General features: G+C 33.7%; 1 protein-coding gene across 3 annotated transcripts; it reads right to left on the bottom strand.

Moving 5' to 3' along the window:
• Positions 1–21,271, bottom strand: LOC110101430 (ubiquitin fusion degradation protein 1 homolog). 3 transcript variants are annotated; one of them, XM_020829331.2, is made up of 11 exons: positions 21,088–21,271; positions 20,636–20,828; positions 17,364–17,402; positions 9,240–9,317; positions 7,094–7,118; positions 6,961–6,993; positions 6,730–6,851; positions 6,499–6,629; positions 6,144–6,361; positions 552–805; positions 1–201 (listed from the first exon to the last, which is right to left on the bottom strand). In XM_020829331.2, exons 3-11 carry the CDS (start codon positions 17,364–17,366, stop codon positions 118–120), a joined length of 948 nt encoding a protein of 315 aa, XP_020684990.1. In that variant the 5' UTR covers positions 17,367–17,402; positions 20,636–20,828; positions 21,088–21,271; the 3' UTR covers positions 1–117. The 3 variants fall into 3 exon arrangements, with proteins under 3 accessions (XP_020684990.1, XP_020684991.1, XP_028555524.1); XM_020829332.2 differs by having other exon boundaries at positions 6,138–6,361; positions 17,327–17,402; positions 21,088–21,268; XM_028699691.1 differs by having other exon boundaries at positions 6,138–6,361; positions 21,088–21,268.
• Positions 21,272–24,428: the final 3,157 nt, after the last annotated feature.

The following is a 24,428-nucleotide window of genomic DNA, read 5'->3' as shown; positions in this document are numbered from 1 at the left end:
ATTTATCCTTATAATACTGCAGCATGGCTGTACAAGTTGATAAATTATTTACCAAATATTAACACTTCTAGTCATTGATAACATTGATAAAACATTGCTACAAGCTTATCAGCTCTTTCAGCCCTTCAGTGAGTACTTCTTCCCTGTGAATGCCTCAAACTTGGGCTCTTCTTTCTTTGGAGGTTCTTCCTTGGGCGGTACCTGAAACCAGAACCCAATCAAAGTACTCTTAAATACAAATCTACCTTAAAACTATAAGAAAAGTTTCCATCTAATATAAAAAAGCTATCAATGATATTTTTATAGTCCTCTAAAATAATCATTCTTCAATTAATTATTCTCAATTTCCTACACTTGATTCTTAATATTCTCAGAAAAGAAATGATGGAAATGCTGATGGCAAGAGTTGAGAACTGAAATTCAGAGGCTTTGTTTGGGACGACTTTCTTACTGCTTCTGAAAGCAACTTTCTACTAAAAAGCTACTTTAAGAAGCAGGAAGAAAGCCGTTCCAAACAAAGCCTCAGTATGGTATAATAAGTTTTTTAATACCCTCTGAGCTTCTTTGGTAGCATGGCCTGCATTTGAACCAAAGACTAGCTTCCCTGAGGTTTTGCGTGAAGCAGAGCTCTGTGATGTGCTCGTGGTAGAACTCTTTGAGCCGGCGACTTCTGGCTGGCTGCACTTCTCAAGGTTAGGAACATTGGGAGCATAAGTTGAAGGCTTTCCATCCAACCGCCTTGCCGAACCACTGAAAGGATTGTACTTCTGTTCATCAGCCACAGGTTCAGCGAGAGCATCTTCAACTGAAAATTTCAAATCAGACAGCAGCTTAAATACAATAATATGTTCTAACGTACAAGATAACAAGTCTTAACAAACTAAATGCTTTGGATAATTTAGGTTTCATTTGGGTCTGTTTTTTTACTATTTTTTTAAAGTATCTTTTTAGTATGAAATTTTTGTACTAAAAAGCTGCTTTAAGAAATAATAAGAGAGCTGTCCCAAACAAATAACCACCCTACTTATGTTTTAGCAGGCAAATAAGTTATATATATATATATATATATATATATATATGAAATTGTTCTTAATATGTTGAGAAAATATACAAGTGGTGCAGAATTGATTGGTTTGAGCATCACTCATTTTACTTTTTCTTTCTATATATATATATATATATATATATATATAAGAATAAGTCTACAATACAATTAGATGAACAATTGATTTAAGGCTTATATGCATTTATTGATCAATTAATGGGCGAATGATCATGTATGGAGAACTTTGTATTTATAATCATGCTTTTGGCCTATTTGAAATCTAATTTATCATCCGTAATATAAATAAAAAGATCTCTATTTATACTCAACTGAAACTTCTACATCAATTTAATTTTCTTTTTTGTTTAAACTTTTTAGAATTGATATTATAATTTTTAATTTTCAATATGGCAGAGCGGGTGGGAGATGTATGTTGAATTAGCCTCAAACATTAAAATTTTAAGTTTGACTTGCAGTATTATTAGATGTGAGAGAAACTTGAGTCGTCAAGCAAGTTAATAATTTATTAATTTTAAATATACTAAATAAATCATATATTCTATGCATTTCATTATGATTTTTTGTATAGGTCAAATATAAAAAAGAAAAATTGATTAGAATAAAAGTGCTTAAGAGATTTAATGATCATTAAGTAAACTCAAATTTTGAAAAAAAAGATTCAGTTTGAGAGATGTGATTGATTCAGACAGTTTGGTTTTTAATGATGAAAGTTGTGAGTGGTTAATTGAGTCAATGAAGGTGAGCAATGGTTTAGTGAAAAAGATCTCACAACAACAACAATAACATCAAGCCTATGCCCCACTATGTGAGGTCGGCTACATGAATCCTTTTGCGCCATTGTGTCCGGTTAAAAGTCAAATTCTCATTTAAATCTAATAAAGAAAGATCATTTCTAATATTCTCTAACAAAGTCTTTTTAGGTCTACCTCTACCGTTCTTAACATAAGTCAAATCTAATACCTCAACTTGCCTAATCGGGTCATCAGAAGGCCTCCGTTTAATGTGACCAAACCATCTAAGGCGACTCTCTCTAATCTTATCTTCCACTGAAGCTAATCCAACCGTATCATGTATATGTTCATTTTGTATCTTATCTCTAAGGGTCAAGCCACTCACCCACCTAAGCACCCTCATCTCTGCAACACTTAACTTAGTATTATGCGGCCAACATTCGACACCACAAAGCATTGCAGGTCTCACCACCATCTTATATAATTTTCCCTTATGTTTGAGGGAGACTTTTCTATCACACAATAAGCCCGAAGCATTCCTCAACTTCAACCATCCAACTTGAATTCTGCTGATAATATCCCCATCAATTTCACCATCACCCTGAACAATAGATCCAAGATATCTAAAACATTTGCCTTTATTAATGACTTGATTGTCCAAAGTCACAATCCCCTCACTAGGTCTATTGCTACTAAAATTAAACTCCATAGAGATAAATTAGAAAGGTACTAGAAGAAGATGATCGAAGGTGGTATGTAATATTTAGTAGACTAAAAATTAAAGGGGATTCATCCACAATGGGCTAGTTCATCTCGACCTCCATACACTTTTATTGTTGAAGTAGGGGAAGAGGAAGACTTTGAAGATTGAAGAAATTCTACCTAAAGGAGAAATAAATTATGTGAATGAAAGAGAGAATGATAACTACCGAATTCCCTTTAGTCAGCTTTATGAAACTCAAGGATTATGCATTTAAATTGAGCATTTATTATGAATTAAATTGTTTTTATTTCCATCTTTAATTTTTTAATCTTTACAGTAAAGCACTATACAAGTTTTTAGCTTTTAAATGTTTGTTAATTCCTATGCATAATAAAAATTGTTATATTTTTCAATTTGCTTTGTCATCATGTTAGATATGCACATTTCATTATTTCTCTATTCTATATAAAGTTTTAACTCATCTATTAAATATTCCATATTTTATAAAGGTTCATAAATTTGTTAATCCTGGTTTGCCTTGTCATGGCATCATCTTCTACCTCTTCAACCTCCCTTCAACAGGACACACTCATCAAAATGACTGATATTTCAATCCCAACACAGCTCAATTTTTTAATGACAAATGTGAAATCTGGTTTCAACATTCAGTTGACAGCAGATAATTATCCTCTTTGAAAATCTCAAATTCTGAAACAGTTCCACATCTAAACCACCAAAACAGAAGCTAAATGAAGTCGGAGAGATTAAACCAAATATCAGTTATCACACCTGGATTCTTGTAGACTAGAATTTGGCAGCAGTCTTATACTCTACCATTTCACAAACCTATCTACATTATGTGCTTAATCTGGATTCCTACCATGAAATCTGGAATATTATTGAACGCCGTTTACAATCCACCAATAGATCTCGCATTCTTCAACTTAAAAATGAGTTGCATCATAACTCGATCAAAGATACCATGATATAATACTTATCTGATATCAAGGGCAAATTTGATGTTATAACCGCCTCCTGTTCTGATTTTGCTGCTGAAGATATTATACTTTATACGCTAGATGGATTCCCACCAACTTATCAAGCTTTTAAAAAAGCCATACAAACCAACCTCCAACCACTTAATTTAGATTATTTTTTTGCGCTCTTATACAGTGAAGAGCTGAACCTAGCAGCTGAGGCTGCTCGTGATTTAACATGCATTTCCCCTGACTCTTCACTTGCCTTAATAGCCATTAGAGGTCGCGCTCCAGGGTGGTTTCAATTGGGGTCGTAACCAGTCCCATTCATCGAAATTCATCGAAACCCAATCGTGGTATGCACAGTTCCTCTTGTGGTGGTCGAAGGGCTTCCTTGTACATTGAATGACAAATTTGTGTCAAAGCTGGTCATTTCACAATAAAATGATGGTATCGAGCAGATCTCACTTATCAGCTTACTAATGCTTTGACTGCTGAAACGGCTCATGTGACTACTGATTAGATTCTCGATTCTGGAGCTACCTCACATCTCACTTTAGATTCCAATCATCTTTGTAGTTTAGAGCCATATACAGGAAACCGACAAGTTCTAATTGGCAATGGGGACTTGGAATTTTGCCTACTCCAACACGTAAGCTCATTCTAAATCCTGTATTCTATGTTCTAAAACTCTCTCACAATCTTCTCTCCATAAATAAATTAACTTCTGACAATCTTTGCTCCATTTTTTTTTAATACTAATAGCTACCACATAAAGGATCTAAAGAGTCATTGCACAATTCTCCAAGATTCCTGTCGTCGAGAGCTTTATCAAATTAACTCCAACAACTTGAAGGCCTCTTACGCTCCAACCTTTCTTGCCTACTCATCTACGGCTCAATTGTGGCATCACCGACTTGGGCATCCATCTATCATGCTTTCTTCTCAAATTCATAAGCAACTTTCAAATTCCAGCACAAGAACTTTTCATTGTACTTCTTGTGCTCTTGCTAAGTGTTACAAATCAGCGTTTACTATTTTGCATTCTCGTGCTTGTGATCTCTTAGAAGTTATGCATACTAATGTATCCAATGCTTTTTTACATGGCAAATTAAATGAAACTGTCTACATGTCTCAGCTTCCAGGTTATTAGGATCCAATGTATCCAAGTATTGTGTTTGCTTAAAAAGTCTATCTATGGCTAAAAACAATCACCTTGACAATAGTTTGAAACTTTCTCCACTTATTTACTGAACTTTGGTTTTCAACATAGCACCGCAGACCCTTCCTAACCATTTATATTTTGATCTATGTGGAGGACATTCAGCTTACCGGTAATGATGAAGTTTAGATTCAGCACTTGCTTTTAGAATTACACAAAACTTTCAGTATGAAGAACCTTGGTACTATCTCTTTCTTTCTTGGAATGCATGTGACCTCCACTCCTACTAGTTTACACCTTTCTCAAACCCAATCTGCACTTGACTCTTTGAACCGTGCTGGAATGATAGGTTGCAAACCCATTTCCACTCCTATTCTATTAAATTGTTAACAGAGGACACAGTAACCTTACAAAATTCAACTCCGGATCAATATCATCATCTTGTATCATCATCTTGTATGTTCGTTGCAATATTTAACTATTACAAATAAACTTAGCCAATATATGCATCAAACAATGGAAGGGCATTACAAACTTCTAAAACGACTTCATATTAAAGGTACTTTGCACTTTGGTTTGCCAATTCTGCCAAGCAATCTTACACTTTCTGCCTATTCTAATTCGGATTAGGCAGGTGATCCGAGCCACCTCTGGATATGGTGTTTATCTAGGTAATATCTTAATCTCTTGGCAATCTAAGAAGCAAAAGACTATCGCTCATTCTTCTACTAAATCTGAATATCGTGCTCTTGCAACTGCTTCTACTAACTTAATTTGGCTACCAGTTTTTGCAAGAATTTCAACTCGAGCCTCCGGATTCTACCTCTCTCTATCGTGATAATGTGCCTGCAATTACTCTTGCCAAAAATCTCATTTTTCATGCTTGCACTAAACATATTGAAATAAATTTTCATTTTGTGCCGGATTGCATTAAAAACAAGGTTCTTCGCATTCATCATGTTCACTCCAAAGATCAACTTGCTAACTAACATCTTCACAAAAGCCTTGCCAATAACGAAATTTTTACAGCTACGAAACAAGTTACCGATGTTGGAAAATATCATTAACTTGTTGCGGAGCGGTGATAAGCAAGCCACCTTATTGAGATAAGTAGTTAAAGTGTTAAACTATTCTGAATATGTTTCCAGTTCCTCTGCAGCAGCACTACCTTACCTTTATGCCTTTCTCTATCATCGTTGATTCCTAACGCTTTTGATCTCAGCCACTGTTTTGGCATCTCCTTTATTTCCTTTTCATAGAGTATATATATATATATATAAGCCCCTGTATTTTTCTGGTAAGTGTAGATGAAAATATACAACACACATCTATGGCTGCTGTAAGTTTACTCTGTCTTGGTTTTAGATTGTCAATATAATCTGTTTGTGGAGTTTTAGATTTATCAACAGCAATCGCATTATCAAACAACCAACTAACAGAGTAGTCAGTTACAAAAACGCAAAACAGATGGTACAAAAAAGGAAATGAGATTAAGTACCTTGACCTTGTGCTTTGTTGGATAGACCAGACGGTTGGGATCGTTCAGGTTCTTTATAATCTAGTGGGGGTGCAAAATCAACCTCACAGTCTGTCTCAATAATGCTAATTGCAGAAGTGGGCTTTGTTTCCACAATATCTATGTAATACTTTTTATTATTATATGGAACCATGATACTGTCACCCGTAGTCAAGCAAGAGTAGTTCCTCAATGTGGTTTCCAAACTGTGAGTTCAAAGAAATATAGGTCACTAGTCCATGTGCATGATCCCAAGCAGAATTTTAGATGCTATAAAGAATGGACCGGACATAAATAACAGTTTGTAGAAATATCAAATAAGCCAAGAAGAAGCCAAACTTACATGGCCTTGGGATTTGAAATATCTAAGAAGTCTTTTGTATGTGGCTGCAACTTGACATATGATCCCTTCGGGAGAGTAACATTCTTGATTTGCACAATATCGCCCTCTTGTAAAAGTAAATTTTGCATCATCTGTAAACATGTGAAGAAATCCAAATTAGCATGGGAAATCATTTAGACAAGAAGAAAATGAAAACAATTGAGTGACAAAATCATATATAGATGCAAATACCCAATATGGCATGTAAACCATCCCTTCCTCAGCAATGAACTCCAGCACACCACAATGAGAACTTCTCTTAGTTGCCGCATTACGCAGTTCAAATAACATGGGGTATTCAATATGCAACGATGCTGTAGGGGAATTTCCAAATTGTTAGCTTCTTGCAATCACCAACCTATGTCATAATAGAGTCAAGCAAATATGATGCTTTGGGGAAATAGAAAAACGTTTATCACATACCAAGGCGGTCTAGGGCTGAGGGAGGCATTATAACTGCAATAAGAAGAAGACAATTCAGTAAACGTGTCCAAGAAAGTATAAATGAATAAAATATGTAAAAAAAAAAAAGATTGCAAGAGTTCACGCAACATACTTTTGTCACCACCTTCCAGCTGTGGCTGCAAGATGGAAAAAAAAAAACAAACAAACAATAAATAACAGAAATTCCAACCTAAATTCAGAACAAGTTACGTAAGGGGTGTTACCTAACAAAATTAACAATCATAAATTAGAAACACGATTACACACACTCGGGGTATTAGAAAACTTAAAAAAAAAAAAAGAGTGACTCCAAGTGATATCAAGAAAATATAATCATCTGAGGCTGCCATCTCCTATTGAGTTGAATGATGCAGTAGGTCCCTTAAGCAGCATTTATGAAATATCTTAAAGCAAGAGTTGTGATATTTTTTATTTAGAATGCATACAAATGTTTGAAAGCAACTGGCTATAAAAGGCCCTCCGTAACACTTGTCACACATTCAAGCCCAAAATGTTATCCAGATTACGAGTCCTCACTGTCTTGCTTGACAAAAAAGATAGCTTTGGATTTGACTAAAACTTCTTTTTTCAAATGTTCTTAAATATTACAGCCACATATGAGTTGATTGCCACATATGCATTAACAACAACTGTTGGTTTAAATTTATAAGATGGTAGAAGCATAAAAATAGTCATCTATGGGCTTCCTTTACAATGCAATGGAAAAAGCTAAGGAGTTAAGAGCTCACATAGAAGGAGACATTTCATAGCTACAACATTTTATTGTTAAGATACCATGACCTACATGCTCGCCATTTAGATATAAGTCCAACTGGACAAATAATTAAGTTCACACAAAATATAAAAACTGTTTGATAATCTTAAGGATAACCTCTTGATGTACATCATATACAACAAGAGATTGAATCATAATAATTAAAAAAATGGATTTGAAGGATGAGGAGGATGCCCACAACATGATTATATGTCATCAGATGATGTATAGTTTATGGATAAAGGTAATGAGATCACATCATCTGATTTACAATAATAAGATTTGAATGTTGATTTCTTCGATGGGAATAGAAATAAGACAGGCACATTTAACACAAGCCAATGATAATAAGAAACAAGAAGAAAAGGTAATTAAGAAAAAATAATTATTTGAAATTGTCTTAAATTTAAATTAATATTCTCAATTTCTTATTAATTATTAGTGACCAGGGATGATAAATATGATAGATTGAAGAAGAAGAGGCGGGGAAGAAACTATGCACTATGATGACAAATCCAATAAAGACCCCCTGAATATTGAGAGTGCTAAGGACTTTTGATTACTTGTTATATTATTAATTTGATTATTGAAACTTTCGAAGTTGCCATGTTGGATAGTATGAGTGAAGTAGAGAAACTAATTGTGATAAATTTATTTGATGTCTTATTTTGATTTTTTTATATTATATTACTTTTGTTTGATATCTTATGTTGCTTTGACCGGTTGATTATATATATATATATATAATATTGAAATGTTAATTTATCATTTTGTAATATAATAATTGGTTATGATGTTAATATATTACTTCTTACTTTCATTTTACCTTTATATAACCTTTTGATTGTGAGGCTCACACCTCGCCTCATAAACAAAAAATGCCTCAATATCCAATTGTGCAATTTTAAACCTTATTCATAACTTTAACATACCTTTAACACTATCTATATTTTCAAAGAATTTAGGGTAAAATTAGTTTAACATCTCATGTAGCATTCAATGGGAAAATATGAGTGAATGAGAATTTATGCAGTTGACCCCAAATCGTTGGGATGACAAAGACAAGAATTTAGTGTAACAGGAATTATGCGGGAAATGATTTTTAGTGAGGGGGCGAGCGCCAGGTTTCTACCAATAAAAAAAGTAATTGAATGCTACAACAAAACCAAAATACGCACAATAACAATTTCTGGAAAATTTAACAAGAATATCGATATGACAATCCAAATAAAGAAAAAAATCCCTAATTTACAAATGCAGCACTTTCTTCAAGATAGTTTCGAAGATGATGAATGAATTCGGTGAAATTGTTTAATACCTTCATTTGGCAAACAATTATATAATGGGGAGTAACAACGATAAATACTATTTGCATGGTATATAGGGTATCTTAAAATAAAGCATGAAGATAGTAAATATCTAATCTTGTTACAAAATAGAAAATGAAATATTCACTTAAAATACAGTAAAAGGCACCTCATACCTTATCAATAAAGGATGTAGGATAGCAGCGATAAGTCTGCTCAAAAGAATTTCCAAGATAATCATATCTGTCAAAGTACTGACAGTGCAAAGATAAGTTAGTATTTGAAGAAAAAATAAATAAATTAAAATGTTATTCATGAAAAAAATCAATAAACTTCAAGAGTAAAAAACAGTAGACTACACTAACATGTAAGAGCACAGCCAATAAAATATGGTAAGGTTCTGGAGAAAAGAATAAGAATAAGTAACACAAGTCATTCTTAACAGAAATGCATGGCTATGAATTCACAAGGCCAAAAACAAATGATTGGAGGGCTGACGATGATGCAGATATTAATGAAATTAATAATGATGATGTAACTGTATAGAAATAAAACAAGAACCAGCTTATCTTTCGACCTCAGCATTTTGTACCAAGTAATATTTCAATGAATGAAACTTGAATAAATACCTCAGTAATAGGTACAAGTTCATCAATTCCAATGGCTGCCTGACCGATGGATGCCCATTAACCAATCAGTTATCAAGATAAATGAATATTAAGAGCAAAAAAATCATAAGTTAGGAGCAACTGTCGGCCCATGAAGCCACTAATTAATCAGCATACGCCAGTAAATATCAAACATGGGAATGCGAGGCAAGTTGTGCCACAATAGTAATGCCAACTTCCAGTCGATACCAATTCTAGAGACAACCATTAACAACCAACCTATCATCATTATCTTTATTCCATCAATTCAGACTGACAATACATTTCCAAATTCCAACTTCTTTGATATAGCATATTCACAATGCTTAAAAACATCCCACCTAAGAATCATTTGGTCTACCATCAATAGGATAATTATCAATTTCACATAAAGAAAATTTTCAAGTCATCTAGTTCTCTTTACTTGTAAGCCGCATATCTCTATAAATGTTGCTCGTGTTCTAATTTTTTTCTTCAAAAATTGCATCAACTATCAAACCTATATAAGCTACACATAATATATACCAAGGAATCTCATAATGAATACTTTTTTTTTTAAATCTCCACATTCAATACAAAAAGATATAAAATCTATGTGAAGCATTGTTGCAATACGAATGTTGTAATGAAATTAAAATTTTCTTTGGCTACCCCACAACTACTATTAATGCTAGTTACTAGTCATTAATACATATCATTAATAAATTCCATAACTTTGGCACACATTTCCCCACCTTAAGCCCACTGGATCAATTCATATGCTACATAATTAAATATATATCACTCATGAAAAATAAAAACCACATGTTGATTCAAGTCGGGTTTATAATTTAATTAAATATTTTAAAAAATCAAATTAAGATATGTATACGATACGCCAACAGGGGGGAGCACCTAGCCGGCCCAGCACAGGCAACAGAAGGGGCAACAGTAGCAGGAGCGGCAGCAAGAGAGCAGCAGCACCAAGAGAAGGCCTGGCCCAACCTAGCCGCGGCCAATCCAGTAGGCCGGACCAGGCAAGTGCTGAGTGGAAGCAGGAGGCAAGCTAGAGGGGAAATTCAACCGGCTTTGTGGGGACTAGGAGAGCTGTTATGCAAAGAGGAGTAATTAAGGGAGAGGTGTTTAAGAAAGGTTTTTTTTTTTTCAGGAAGTTTTAAATTAGGAAGGTTCAAAATATGTTTATTAGGAAGGATTTAATGAGGGAGGATATGAAAGTTCTATTTATTTAGAAAGATTTTTTAAATTATGTTTATGTTGATTAGGAAGGTTCTATTTATTTAGAAAGGTTTCCTAAATTATGTTTATGCTGATTATGAAGGTTTTAATTGTGTTCTTGTATTCTAGGGTTATTTATTTATTTATTTTTATTCTAGGGTTATTTAAGGGGAAGTTTGTCTATGGTTTAGGGTATGCCATTGCTGAGTTTTATAGTTGTAGTTCTTTTCTTTGAGGGCTTCCTAGCGGCATTTAGGTTGAATGGGAGAGCGGATCTACCTCTCTAATCATTGATTACATGTATATTATCTTTTCCCTCATTAAAATCCGATAAAAATGTTCATGAGTTATCTTCTTCATTGTTTACTTGTTACCAATTTCTGCTTTGCTGAAATTGAATATTCAGCCAAGGTTTTCTTCAAGTTCTGCATCTATTTCATATCAGTATATGTATGTAATGTTTATTTAGATAATTATATTATGAAATATGTAATTATATGTACACGAATATATTGTTTTTGTGTTATATGATTACAAATATATGCATGTATATATGTATATGTCCAAGCCATCTTCAGATTGGAGCAAATAGATTTCAAGGAAATTAAAATTTCAAAGAATATCAAGTGAGTTTTAAACTTTTGAGATAATTATAACCCAATTTAACCGCATCAAATTTGATTGATGTCCGTAAATTTTGTTTTTCTTCTGCTTTATTTAATACACTTCTTCTCATTTAAGAACCTAGCATATATAAGAAAGAATTATGAAATGTAACTTTTAAGTTGCTTATAATCCTCATTGAAGAAACTTTAGCTTCCTTATAATTAATGTTGTCTCAATGGTGCTTGCCATCCTTAAAAATAGATTTCATTTTCTTAGAAATATTCTCTATTTCATCGCTCCACAAAATCATGTTCTAATTCTAGTTTTTTTCAGAACTTCTATGTGAAGCTTAAAAATGTACCAAAACATTTTATCTAATCAAAAGATTATATGCTAAGGAGGGCGAAAGATATACACATAAATTAGCTAAACAAAGAGATAGGAGTAGTAAGGATTTAGTAAAAGTGAAGTATATTAAGGATGAAGATCAAAAAGTGCTTGTATTAGAAGAGGTTATTCAACAAAGATAGATGAGGTATTTTGCTAAACTTTTCAATGAAGATTATGAGAATGCGATTGGCTTTAGTGACCTTAGCACCCTAAATGAAAATAAATATTTTTTTATCGGCATATTAGCAAAACCAAAATTAAAGAGGTTTTAAAGAAAATGAAGTGTGGAAAAGCTGTTGGACCTGATGATATTCCAATAGAGATGTGGAAATGCATAGGAGATAAAAGGAATTTCTTGGCTTAATAAACTTTTTAATATTATTTTGAAGACTAAAAAGATGCCAGATGAGTGGCGAATGAGAGTAGTGATTCCTATTTTTAAGAATAAAGGTGATGAACAAGATTTGTGCAAATTATAGAGGAATTAAGTTAATGTGTCATACTTTAAAACTATGGGAGAGAGTTATGAAGCATAGGTTGCAACGTGACAATAATGTTTCTCAAAATCAATTTGGATTCATGCCGGGTAGGTCTACAATGGAAGTTATACATCTATTGAGAGGTTTGATGGAGAAGTATAGAGAGAATAAAGAGGATCTACTTATGATTTTTATTGATTTAGTGAAAGTATATGATAAAGTTTCAAGAGAAGTGCTATTGAGAGTTCTACATAAGAAAGGGTTTAATGATGCTTATATTCATGTCATTAAGGATACATATGCAGGAGTTGTTACGTGTTCAAACACAAGGTGGTTTGACCAAATATTTTCCTATTTCAGGTGGATCACATCATCAAGGATCAGCCTTAAGCCCATATATTTTTTAATTAGTCATGGATGTTCTTACCATAGATATGAAAGAGGATGTTCCCTGGTGTAAGCTTTTTGCTGACAATATTCTTATTATTCATAAGAATAAAGAGGGAGTTGAAGGTAAACTTGAATTATGGAGGTCAATCTTAGAGTCTAAAGGTTTTCATTTGAGTAGATCTAAAACCGAATACATGAAGTGTAATTTTAGTAGTAAAAGATCTAGTGGGGGTTTGTGACTTTGAGCGATCAAGTCATTAATAAGAGTACACGTTTTAGATATATAGGGTCTATTGTTCAGAGTGCGGTGAAATAGATGGAGATATTATTAGTAGAATTCAAGTTGGATGGTTGAAGTGGAGGAATGCATCGGGCTTGTTGTGTGATAGAAAAGTCTCTCTCAAACTTAAGAGAAAATTCTATAAGATGGTAGTGAGACCTGCAATGCTTTATGGTGCATAATGTAAGCCATTAAAATAATTAAGTGCTGCAGAGATGAGGATGCTCAGGTGGATGAGTGGCTTTACTCTTAGAGATGATACGAAATGAGCATATACGTGAAAAGGTTGTAGTAGCTTCAGTGGAAGATAAAATTAGAGAGAGTCGCCTTAGATGGTTTGATCACATAAAATGGTGGCCTTCTGATGACCCGGTTAGGAAAGTAGATGTATATTTAACTTATGTTAAGAAATGAGGAGGTAGACCTAAAAAGACTCGGTTAGAAAATATTAGAAATGACTTTTCTTTATTAGATTTAGATGAGAATTTGACTTTTAATATGACACAATGGAGAAAAAGGATTCATGTAACCGACCCCACAGTGGGATAAAGGCTTCTTCTTGTTGTTGTTATTTTAATAACCTCTCTTGAAGTACATCTAACTTACCATTTAAGCACATTACATTAACACCAGAGCAACTTTGTCTTTTGATTACTTTTTCCACTTTGATATGTAACCAATAAATAAGCAAACACCATGCCAAATGAATAACTGCAATTTCTCTAGTATCACTTTATTCATAACTTCGTCAAAGATGGAGAGAGGTTTAGAGATTTGTAATAAAGGCATTCCTAGAGTTCAAAAAGTATAGTAAAGGATTTGCTGAGCCTAATTTGATAAAACCCTCAAATTCTGATTTAACTACCAAAAATGATATCATATAAAGTATAAACTTATTGAAGATAGATAACAGTTAATTTTTCAAATGCCCCAAAGATATAAAAAGATTCATTGACTTGAAAAGTTCTGCATGATCCTGAACGAGAAATACAAGTCCTAGGCGGAACTAAATTGAGTCGATCCATATCTTATTGCTGAAATAATTTTTTGATGCCATTAAATCCATCAATCAAGCATGCAAAAGCTCATAAACACCACATTGATTGGCTCTGTAAAGTTAGGGGATATTTAGTTTGCTGAAAAATGAATACAAATTATAAATATATGAAGTGCATTTGAAAAAATTTGACTTTTTGGTTTAGTGTAAAACAAATAGATGAGATTATTTTTTGTGTTTGGTTTGAAAAAAAAAAAGAATTTCACAAAAAGCCCAACGAAGGTGATTGGCGGTGTTCACGGTGGCGGCGAGCGTAGATGGGGCCGACAACGACTGGTGGTGGCCAGCAGCCAGTGGCAGTCGAAGGTGGCATTGATAGTAGTATCTTGCAACAATGAGTGTGGAAGATGTGTGGTGCGGTCGAAAATCAGTTAAAAATAACATATTTTGGAATACACAAAAAATGAACAAAGAGGTGAGTTTCAAATTCCTAAAAATTTTACATTGAAATTATTTTTTATCAAACCAAATACCTACATTTTTAAAACTCTACATTTGAAATACTTAACACCAAAAACCCTTCAAACCAAATAACCCTTTAGTCATATTCAAGCAATAAAATGTAGTCATTCAATCATAAAATTCCTTGGCTTGAAATATTAAGTTCGTGAGCCAACTAGGACCTAAGCTTGCACTTTTGGACTTATAATTGCATTAGTTTTCAAGTCAAGTAAAATTATTATTTGATGATTACAAAAAATATATATAAAAAGGATCTTCATTAATTATTATCGTAATACTTGCACATTTTTTAGGAAATTTTGTATTCCTTTCTTGTTCATTTATTTTGCTTATATATAGAAACCGAATTCCTTAGCTTAAAATTTAAAGTTTGTGAGCCAACTAGGACATAGCTTGTACTTTTAGACTTACAATTACTTTAGTTTTCAGGCCAAGTTGGGTCAAATTATTATCATATGATGATATGTGAAACAATATATAGCAAGAATCTTTATTGTTTATTATTGTGTTATTTGTTTCTTTTCGAGGAAATTTTATATTCCTTTCTTGTTTATTTCTTTTGTTTATATATGTATATGCTTGCACTAAAAAATTTGAAATGAGATGTAATTCTCTCATATTCTCTCTAACAAGTTACAAGAGCTATATTACTTCTAATCATCTATTATTCACAAACATCTAATGTTTGTGAGCTCGCCACATGTTCCTAAAACTTGTTCTCGCCGACCTCCACAATTTTCTTAGAAACACTAATATTGCAACTCCATCTCTTCTGTTTCAAACTTTATAAACTGTTGCATCCCTCTGCTTATCATAGACCTCAGCTTCATTTCCCTCTTTCTAACATGCACCAACCTTGGATGTATATATCAAAATCCCCTCATTGTGAATGTCCACAAACCCAATGCACATCTCCCTGCAACTATTGCTATGAACCTCTCCTTGCTATAAACCTTCCTTTGTTTCATCATCAACAGCCTTTCCATTGGCACCTTCAACTTTAGTGTGCCCTTGAACTCTATTTTTTTGCGAGATCATTGATATCGATGATGTCTTCAAAGCCTATGGCATCACTAACGCAATATAAATCCTTGACCTCTAGCTCTCGACGTCTAGCTCTCTCGTGATGCCTTCGTAGTCATACCTTGCATTTGACGTCTCTTTGTCATCGTCACAATTCATAGATGGCAGGTCCCCATTAAAAGCTTGAATCCCCTACAACTCGAATCTTTGCAATATATTTGGTTGCTCATTGGCTGCATTTACCATATTTCCATAACACCCTCCCTCTTGCTGATGCTTTATGGTGATAAAACGCCACTGTGATGCATAATCCTCATTGCTCGGCACCGCCATTGCAACTTCATCCATGACTCCATCATTTTGCTTGCCTTGTTAGGTCATTCACACTCATCCAACAACAATGCCTCTACTCTTGAATCTCTCCTCATAGGAAACCTCTACTAATACATCTCCCCAAAGGAACGTTAGCATTAGTCCTCTTCTAACAGACACCTTATCACTACCTTGCCTACTCTTTTAAGCATCTCTTATGCTACCATCCTTTTTCATAACTCCTTCAATGCCCTCCTTCAAAAATGTCCATCGACACACTCTACTAATAGCTTTATCAACACTTTTTTAATCAACACACTCATTTGTCGCTCTCCATCAATGCTCTCATCAATGCTCTATAAGCGCTCTTCATCAATGCCCTATGTTGATACATCCGTCAATGCCTCCATAAATGCTCTCCATTAACACCTTTGTTAATACATCCATTGATAAACACAAAGCCTTTTATCAACACCCTTACTCTACCCTCATAGTAGGTCTTCAGCAGTCGATGTGACATTATTCATCCTCTATTTGAGAACCTTATCAATGCCTTCTTTGATATGAATCTCATGTGATACGATTGACTCTTTGTGTTCAATTTACATTAACCTCTCTAACATGAATCCTGCAAGTATTCATCCCGCTCCAGCTAAACTTGCAACTTTCAGGCAACAAACCAACTACCATGTATCTCTGGCCATCATTGCTTCCAAATACAAGTTCATATTTTCTATACATTCATGACTTTTCTAGGTATTTTTACCATATCTATCTTATCACATGTGAAACAAAAATAACAAGGCTATTTAATAGTTATTACTATGATTTTTTTTTTCAGTATTGAAGATTTTTTGTAACTTTTTTGGTTATTTTCTTTTGCTCATATATATGCTTGCATAAAGCACAATTAAAAAGAGTGTAATTCTCCAATACTCTCCCTCATTCAGACAAAAATGATGAGCCATTGGTCGGCATACATGCAAACAATTTATTTAATAATACGCCATAACCATACATAACTCCTAATTGATACATTTTTATTGACCCAAAATAAAGTTAACTGCTTTAAGTGTATGTTTGTGCCCTTATACTTGGCAATGACCCATTGGATGACATCATCATTTAGCTATTTCATATAATACAATTTAATTAGTAGCATCAAAATTTATAAAAAAACAGGAAGTGAACAATCCTTATGGTTGATTAAACAAAGTGTTAATTAAAGGTTCATTACAACAATAAGAAAATATTGCTCTCATTTGCAGATTGAGGATGCATCCAAACTAGATATCAGAAACTCCAACTCAAGGCAGCTTGTGACAATCCTAAGAGACAAGCTTCATGCATCAAACAAATTTACAAAATCAATTTAAGGAGAAATAAGATGATAAAGTCATACTGTATGCTAAAAGTAATTTGTTTGCAACATAACGCACCATTTTTCCTCAAATCACAGCGCTTAAACCTTGAACAACCTACATAACAACAAAGAGAATAATCAAATTAATGAACAAAACCATTTCAATGAGTATTCTAATCATCCATAAGCAAAGTTTAAACATAACAGATGTACAGATAAAACTGAAGCAACAAAATTAGCCTAAAAAAACAACAAAATCCAAACAAGCAACCAAAAATCCTGAACACCATAGGCCTACCTTATTTCCTTATATAGACATGACACCATCTGCTCATCATATCCTACAAAAAGGCATATGATGTTTGCCTTTCATTACAAAAAAATAATATTCTTTGGAAGGCAAAAACAAATCACAAGTGAAGTGATGTGCGGGAAGCAGGGAAAGACTCCAATAACAATAATATAATGAGATTTTGTTTCAAATTACACCTTCAAGGTTGTTCAAGAATTTCCAGCAACAGGAATAGGTGTGGCTTAGGTCATGGAGCAAGAAGATTAAAATTTTGAGAATCATAGAACTATAGACAATCGAGAGACCAGAGGGTTAGAGAAGGGATCGAAAATGCAAAAATCTGCATGAGAGGGAAGGATTCATAGAGAAGAGAGAAGGGAAAGGAAAGAGATCAGAAACATGAGACAAAGTAAAACCAAAAAGAAGGCAGCCGAAATCATCAAACAGTACTTCATAAAGCACTAGGTGTAATTTTATATAAATACAATAAAAAAAGGATTCATATTCTAAAAAAAAGAATTCAAGCACCTCATTTAATTTTTGTATAGAAAAGGAATCCATACTATTATTTTTAAATCATACAATATTAAATATATTTTAAAATTTTTATCATTCCTTTTTCTGAATTATTGAACTACTAAAATGAACAGAAGTTTCAGTAATTTCAGTATTTTCAAATTATCTTTTATTAATTATATGAGAGCATTCTCATAAACTTCGTACATTGATAATATTCCGAAATTAAGAAAGATATCAAATGTCATCCTGAGTATTGACACATTTTTCATGTCAAGTCGAGTTAAATCGAGCCGAATCAGATCCAATTGGGTTTGAATCGACCCGACCCACTCAATAGAGCCCCGTTGAACCAAATTTGACCCAAATCAGTGTTGATTCTAGCTCAATTTCATCAAATTGAGTTGATAGAGCCAAATCGAGCTCCGTCGAACCAAATTCGGCTCAATTTGGCACCGATTCAAGACCAATTTTATAAAATTGACTCAATCAAACCCAATCGGATTTGAAACGAGTTCGATTTGGGCTCAATTTCAACCCAAATCAGCCCTATTGATCAAATCTGAGCTTATTTGACTTTCCCAAATCAGGAAATTGAATCCAACAGAACTGACAGCTGCTATAGGTCTTTTCCCTCTAATTTGTGCGGGTGCAGCATGGATTTGAGCGCAGAAGATCATATTAGGTAGAACATTCCACATTTCAAGCATAGCAGGAACAAGAGAAAGCTTGGGTATTCTATTCAACACTCTCGGTCATTCGTGAATCTATCTAGTTGCGACGAAGAGAATTCATTCAATGAGAGCCTCCTTGCGTGTGATTCTTCCAACCGAGAAAGGGAGAGATCGGCAAAGACTAAACGTGCGTGAAAGGAGGTCGAGCAAAGCAGATCCTTGCGTGCGTACCTGCGATCTGAGGGAGGGGTAGGGGTTCATGAGTGAAAGTCAAGAGAGGGAGATTGGGAGCTTCTGTATGCGATTCTTCTAGTTTGACCGCCTGTAGAAGCCATGTGTGCGTGTTTGAGGCTGAAACAAAGACTTTCATTTCTTGTGCTTGTTCGCGTGAGGTTCGTCCATTCTGACTGCTACTGGTGTGCAATTCTAATAGGGAACCAGCACCTGTAGTTGGGTTTTCTCCTTCCTTCAACCACTTGGGGTCTTCCAAGGCAAGAGTAAAGCAAGGCTTGATGTCTTCCCTCCCTTCCTGTACTCAAGAGAGATCCAGAGGTTTCTTCCACCTTTTATATCAGCTCCGGCAAGTTCATGACAACGGAGGTGCCTTCCGGAAGCATTAAGACAGTAAAGGCAACATCTGGAGAGGCTTGGAAAGCAATCATGCCCTTTCTCCTTGCGCTTTGTCGCCTTTGCTAGATGAGCGGATACCCGGTAGCGACGTGACTTGACCCGACGAGGTAAAATCCTTCAAACTTAGGAAATCCCTAGGTCTCTAAGCCATCGGTTGTGTAATTGACGTTTCCAAACCCTTAGGTCCCTAGAAACCATGCACCTAGTTTTCTAAAATCACAAGAAAACCCACATGTCCGCTGTACACTTAGTGAAGTTGCAGGAATCCGGCGATTTCCCACAATTTTCTCTCATGTGAGAGCCAAAAGAGGGTGTTAGTGAAGGGCCAAGTCATTGGACTTGTGTTCAATGCCCTTATCTTGCATGCAATACATTCATCTTGTGTTCAACACCTTCGCCTATGGTAAATCCTGAGGTTAGGTGTGGTCATTCGACCATAACTTGAATGAAAACGTGCAGGTTTTTCACATCTTGACATCTATAACGGTTACCCAAAAAAAAAATAAAACTAATAATCAGTCATGACATCTATAATGCACAATTCTTAATCAAATAGTCATTATCAAATAGCCTTTCTTCCTCTAAGTTAAACTTATCTTCCTGCATCTATGTAACCCATAAATTGCCTTTAAGTATGTATTTAACCATTTTTATTTATCAAAATATCCATCCCCTTCTTAGCAAATCTCCCTTTAGGTAAACTTAACCTAAGTTTAAGATGATAACATGCCTCATCAAAATTGATACTTTAAATTACCAATCAAATTATAGAACAAACTAGGCGCTTCGAGTCTGATCCTGATATCAAAATCAAATGTTTTTCTCAGCCCTGAACTTTATGTTTTCAGCCCGAAGTCCCTAATTCCAGGAAAACCTACCAAAGAAAAACATAGGAAGAGAAAAAAGAAGACAAAAAACTTGGCGAAAGGACACGGGTCTGAAATTACACTTCCGTCTAACTCCGTTTGAAGAGACAAATCACAAGTGCTGAAAAAACGAGCGCGAGTTTTCGGAAAGCTATAGATAGAGAGAGTAATTCGGGCCACTTTGGATGCAGGATTTAGGCCAGAATTTAGGCAAGATTTGAGCTAAATCCTGCCAAACGCCAATAAAATACAAAGGTAAATCGTAAGTCCAATCTATACTTCACGGCGTTTTCGCCATTTTTGCCCTAAATCCCGGATTTCGTAAATCCGACCAAAGAAGCGAGCGCGAAAGGGGGAGAAATATCGTTACCTTCGAGCTCCCGGCGCGACTTCCGATCCGACAGGAACAACGTCGGAGGAGGAGGCGGAGAAGCTTTGACTCTTTCAGAACTCTACTTCACGCGAAGCAGGACAGCAACGATTAAATGCAGAAGAGGAAAAGCAAACCCTCGATAGGCAATGGCAAGCGAGGGAAGCTCTCACGCAAACGGCAACCAAGAAACCTGAAACCAAAAAGGAAAGCTAACCAGGATTAGATTAATTCTTAGGGGCTATTTGGTATCGGATTTACATCGGGATTTACGTTGGATTTATGCTAAATCCAGCCAAACGGCTTTTGTGCGCGCGTTAACTCCCGGCGATGGCTAAATCCTGGATTAAAGATTTACGGCTTACGGCTTAAATCCCGGATTTACTAAATCCCTCGGTTCGGCGGATTTATGGGATTTGGCCGAAAGAAGCGCGCGAAAGGTAGAAAGTTACCTTCACAGAGCTCCCGTTGTTGCTTCCGATCAAAATGTCGTAACTTCCGATCCGACAGGAAGGGATGATCGTCGAAGGAGCGAAGTCCAATAGCCAAGAAGGAGCCGAAGAATCGACGCGTGCAAGCTCCTGCGAAGCAACGAAGCCGAACGACGAAAAGAGAAGATGAAAGGCAAACCCTAGACGCCTCTAAGTTATTATTGATTAACTTAATTAATATAATTTAATTATTAATAATTAAGTAAAGTAATTAAATAATTAGTGAATAAATTAATTATCTAATTTAACTTACTAAATGATTAATAATATAATTAGTAATTAAATATTAATGTAATTTTCTTAATTAATATAACTTAAAATATATATTATTAAATATATAATTAATAGTATAAATAATAATTAATGAATAACTTATTCTTAATATTTTTTATTAAATTCATAATATAATCAATATTTTTTAATTATAAATATATAATAAATTTATAATTATTTTTTCACATTTAAATCCCTAAATGTCATAAATTCTAAAATTTATTACCAAACAGTTTCTTAAAATTAAATAGAATTTAATATTTGTCATACTAAATAGTTTTCAGAATTTAACGTCCTCAAGATTTACTAAATCCGGATTTACAAGATTTACTAAATCCCACTAAAGTTAAATTCCACTTGTGGCCAAACAGCCCCTTAGTTTCTTAATTATACATTTATTTAATTGGCTTAATTGATATAATTTAAAATATAAATATTTAGTTAGATTATTAGTTGTGTAAACATTAATTAAATTTTTTTTGAAAGAATGATTTCTTTCAAAAAAAAACATTAATTAAATAATTAGTTAGTAATAAATTAATTAATGGATTAATTGGTTATTCTAAGTAAATTGTAATTAAAAATTATTAAAATAATATACAAAAAAGTAATGAAATAATTAGTGTAAATAGTAATTAAATGATTAATTATTTTTAATTATAATTAATAATTAATTAAATATTTATCATTATAATTAACATCAAATTGACAATTAAATTAGTTATTAAAATAAGATCCTAATTATAGATTCATAATTATAATTTATTAATATAAATTAAATTAAATTAATTAATAAATCATATTTAAAACACAAATGCCACCTGAATTAATTGCTTTAAATCTTGAATAGGATTGTCAAATAGACTCACACAATATTTGTCATGTTATAACACATTTTGTACCAACCAATTCTTAGGATTTAACCCTCTCAAGATCTCTTAAATCCATATTTAGTGGATTTATGAAATCCTACTACCAAAAATTGCTTCGATTGAGCACGAATCTTGAGCTATATTCTAATTGACAAATTCCAAAATTAAATGTGAGACCATTTGAAGCCTGAGTTCACCATACGCAAGTCACGCCAAATGAAAAGTATTTATAGAATTTTATTTCAAATTATTTTGAGATTTTAGTGGCTCTTTCAAGTTTTTTATTAGGAATAGTTTTAATAAACAAAAATTTAATTAATCGTCCGATCGTCTGTTCCTACCCATTAATTCGAGTCTCTGGATCGGATGGTGAAAAGATGACTAGGTTCAAGAGAAAACCTAGAGGAAAAGTATTGTCAACCTCACCAAAAGTGAGGTCAACAGATAGGCCTATCTGCAACTAATAGATAAAGATATTTTATTTGAAAAACAAATTTATTGTGCTCTATTTTATTTTGATTAAATGCACCTCAACAAGAGACATTTTCATGTATTATCGAGTGTTTTAGTTATGATTTTTTTGTTACAAGAAAAAGTTATTAAAATATTCTTTCTATGTGTAAGATATTTTTACCAGAAGTGCTCAACCTTATACACAGCATGATACGCAAGATGATGCTTGATATTTTTGCACAAATATTGAGAAAGAAAATGTGTAAACAATCTTTGCATTTAGAATACTAATTAAGGATTATTGCAGCATTGAAAGAGAATATTGAGCAGAAAGTTTCCATATATATTACTTTGAATTTTATATTATTTAGAATATGATCATTTGAGAATTAGCATCTCGTTTTAAATTTAAGCTTCGTTGGGATGACTTTTTTGTTGTTTTTTAAAGTAACTTTCTAGTACAAATATTTTTAGTTTTAAATTTTTGTATTAGAAAATTGATTTAGAAAACATTAAGAAAGTTATCACAAACGAAGCAAAAATAAATTGCTTGATGTATAGCAATTTCAAAAAGCAACTTTCTGTACAATAATTTCATAACCTACTTTCCTGATAATTGCAGCCATCCCAAACACAAACTTTTATTAGGTTTGGTCACCTTACGTAGCTCCACGTTCGGACGCCAGTAAAATAGTGCCACGTATGCTCACTATTTACCTCGCGGCTCGATAAACCGTCCCGGAACGGACCCGGGATTGCTATGTTCGCGTATTGCTAGGTATTGATCGATTTTGCTCGGCAATAACGAGAAATACCGCTTTGTGAACACCAATACCGAGCATTACCAAGTTTTTCTCGGTATTATTCGGTATTGCTCGATATTGATTTTCACAGAGCAGTATTTCTCGTTATTGCCAAGTAATACCTAGCAATGCCGAGAAATACACGAACATAGCAATCTCGGGTTCCGGTCCGGGTCGGGTCGTCAGGCCGCACAGTAAAGAGCAAGAGCACGTGGCGACACGTTATTGGCATCTTGATGTAGAGCTACGTCTGGTCACCTAACCTAATAATTATTCCCCAAACACACCCTTAGTCTTGAAAACACATGTTAAGGAGCATAAGTGTTCCATATTATAAGTTTTAACTGTATATTCTTTAAAATAGAACTATTTGAGAATCACCACACCATTGCTATACTTTATTTTAAGATCTTAGCAAAACTCAATTGTATTAAAATATTTAATGACATGAAGGTTATTTTTACTGAATTGTTAAAATCTTAATTTTGATCTCATAGATAAAAACAATATTTTTAACTTTTGAATTCATTTATTTGATGACATCCCAAACATCTATTGTAGTTGCTATGAATATGCATGAACCACTAATTGCATTTAATATAGTATTTCATGATCATGTTACAATCATAAAATCTATTTCATCCAAAAGAGCAAATTAGATTTTTCAACTCTAGAGAAAGATCCATTAGATAATGATTTTTTTTTTTTTTTTTCATTTTCCTTAATAAAGATCATCATAATTTGGGATCATTTAAGTAATTTCCTCCATTCAAAAAATATTGAGACATGTAGCCTATGGAACTCATGTTTAACCCGATTTTCGCTATTCATGATAATTGACTCATTAAGAGGGAAGTCAAAGAAATCAGATATATGGAAGAAGTCAGAAAGAATACGAAGT

The sequence above is a fragment of the Dendrobium catenatum genome, unplaced genomic scaffold (assembly GCF_001605985.2).
Source record: "Dendrobium catenatum unplaced genomic scaffold, ASM160598v2 fragScaff_scaffold_1365, whole genome shotgun sequence".
Lineage (NCBI taxonomy): Eukaryota > Viridiplantae > Streptophyta > Magnoliopsida > Asparagales > Orchidaceae > Dendrobium > Dendrobium catenatum.
The sequence above is the reverse complement of the archived record's forward strand: the minus strand, read 5'-3'. Positions and strand labels throughout refer to the sequence as shown.

What these genes read in the sequence shown, in the direction of transcription:
- LOC110101430 (XM_028699691.1), bottom strand. An exon ending in ATTTCAAATCCCAAGGCCAT is followed by an intron (nt 6,362 to 6,498) that starts GTAAGTTTGGCT and finishes TTGAACTCACAG; the next exon opens with TTTGGAAACCACATTGAGGA. An exon ending in CAACAAAGCACAAGGTCAAG is followed by an intron (nt 806 to 6,137) that starts GTACTTAATCTC and finishes TGAAATTTTCAG; the next exon opens with TTGAAGATGCTCTCGCTGAA.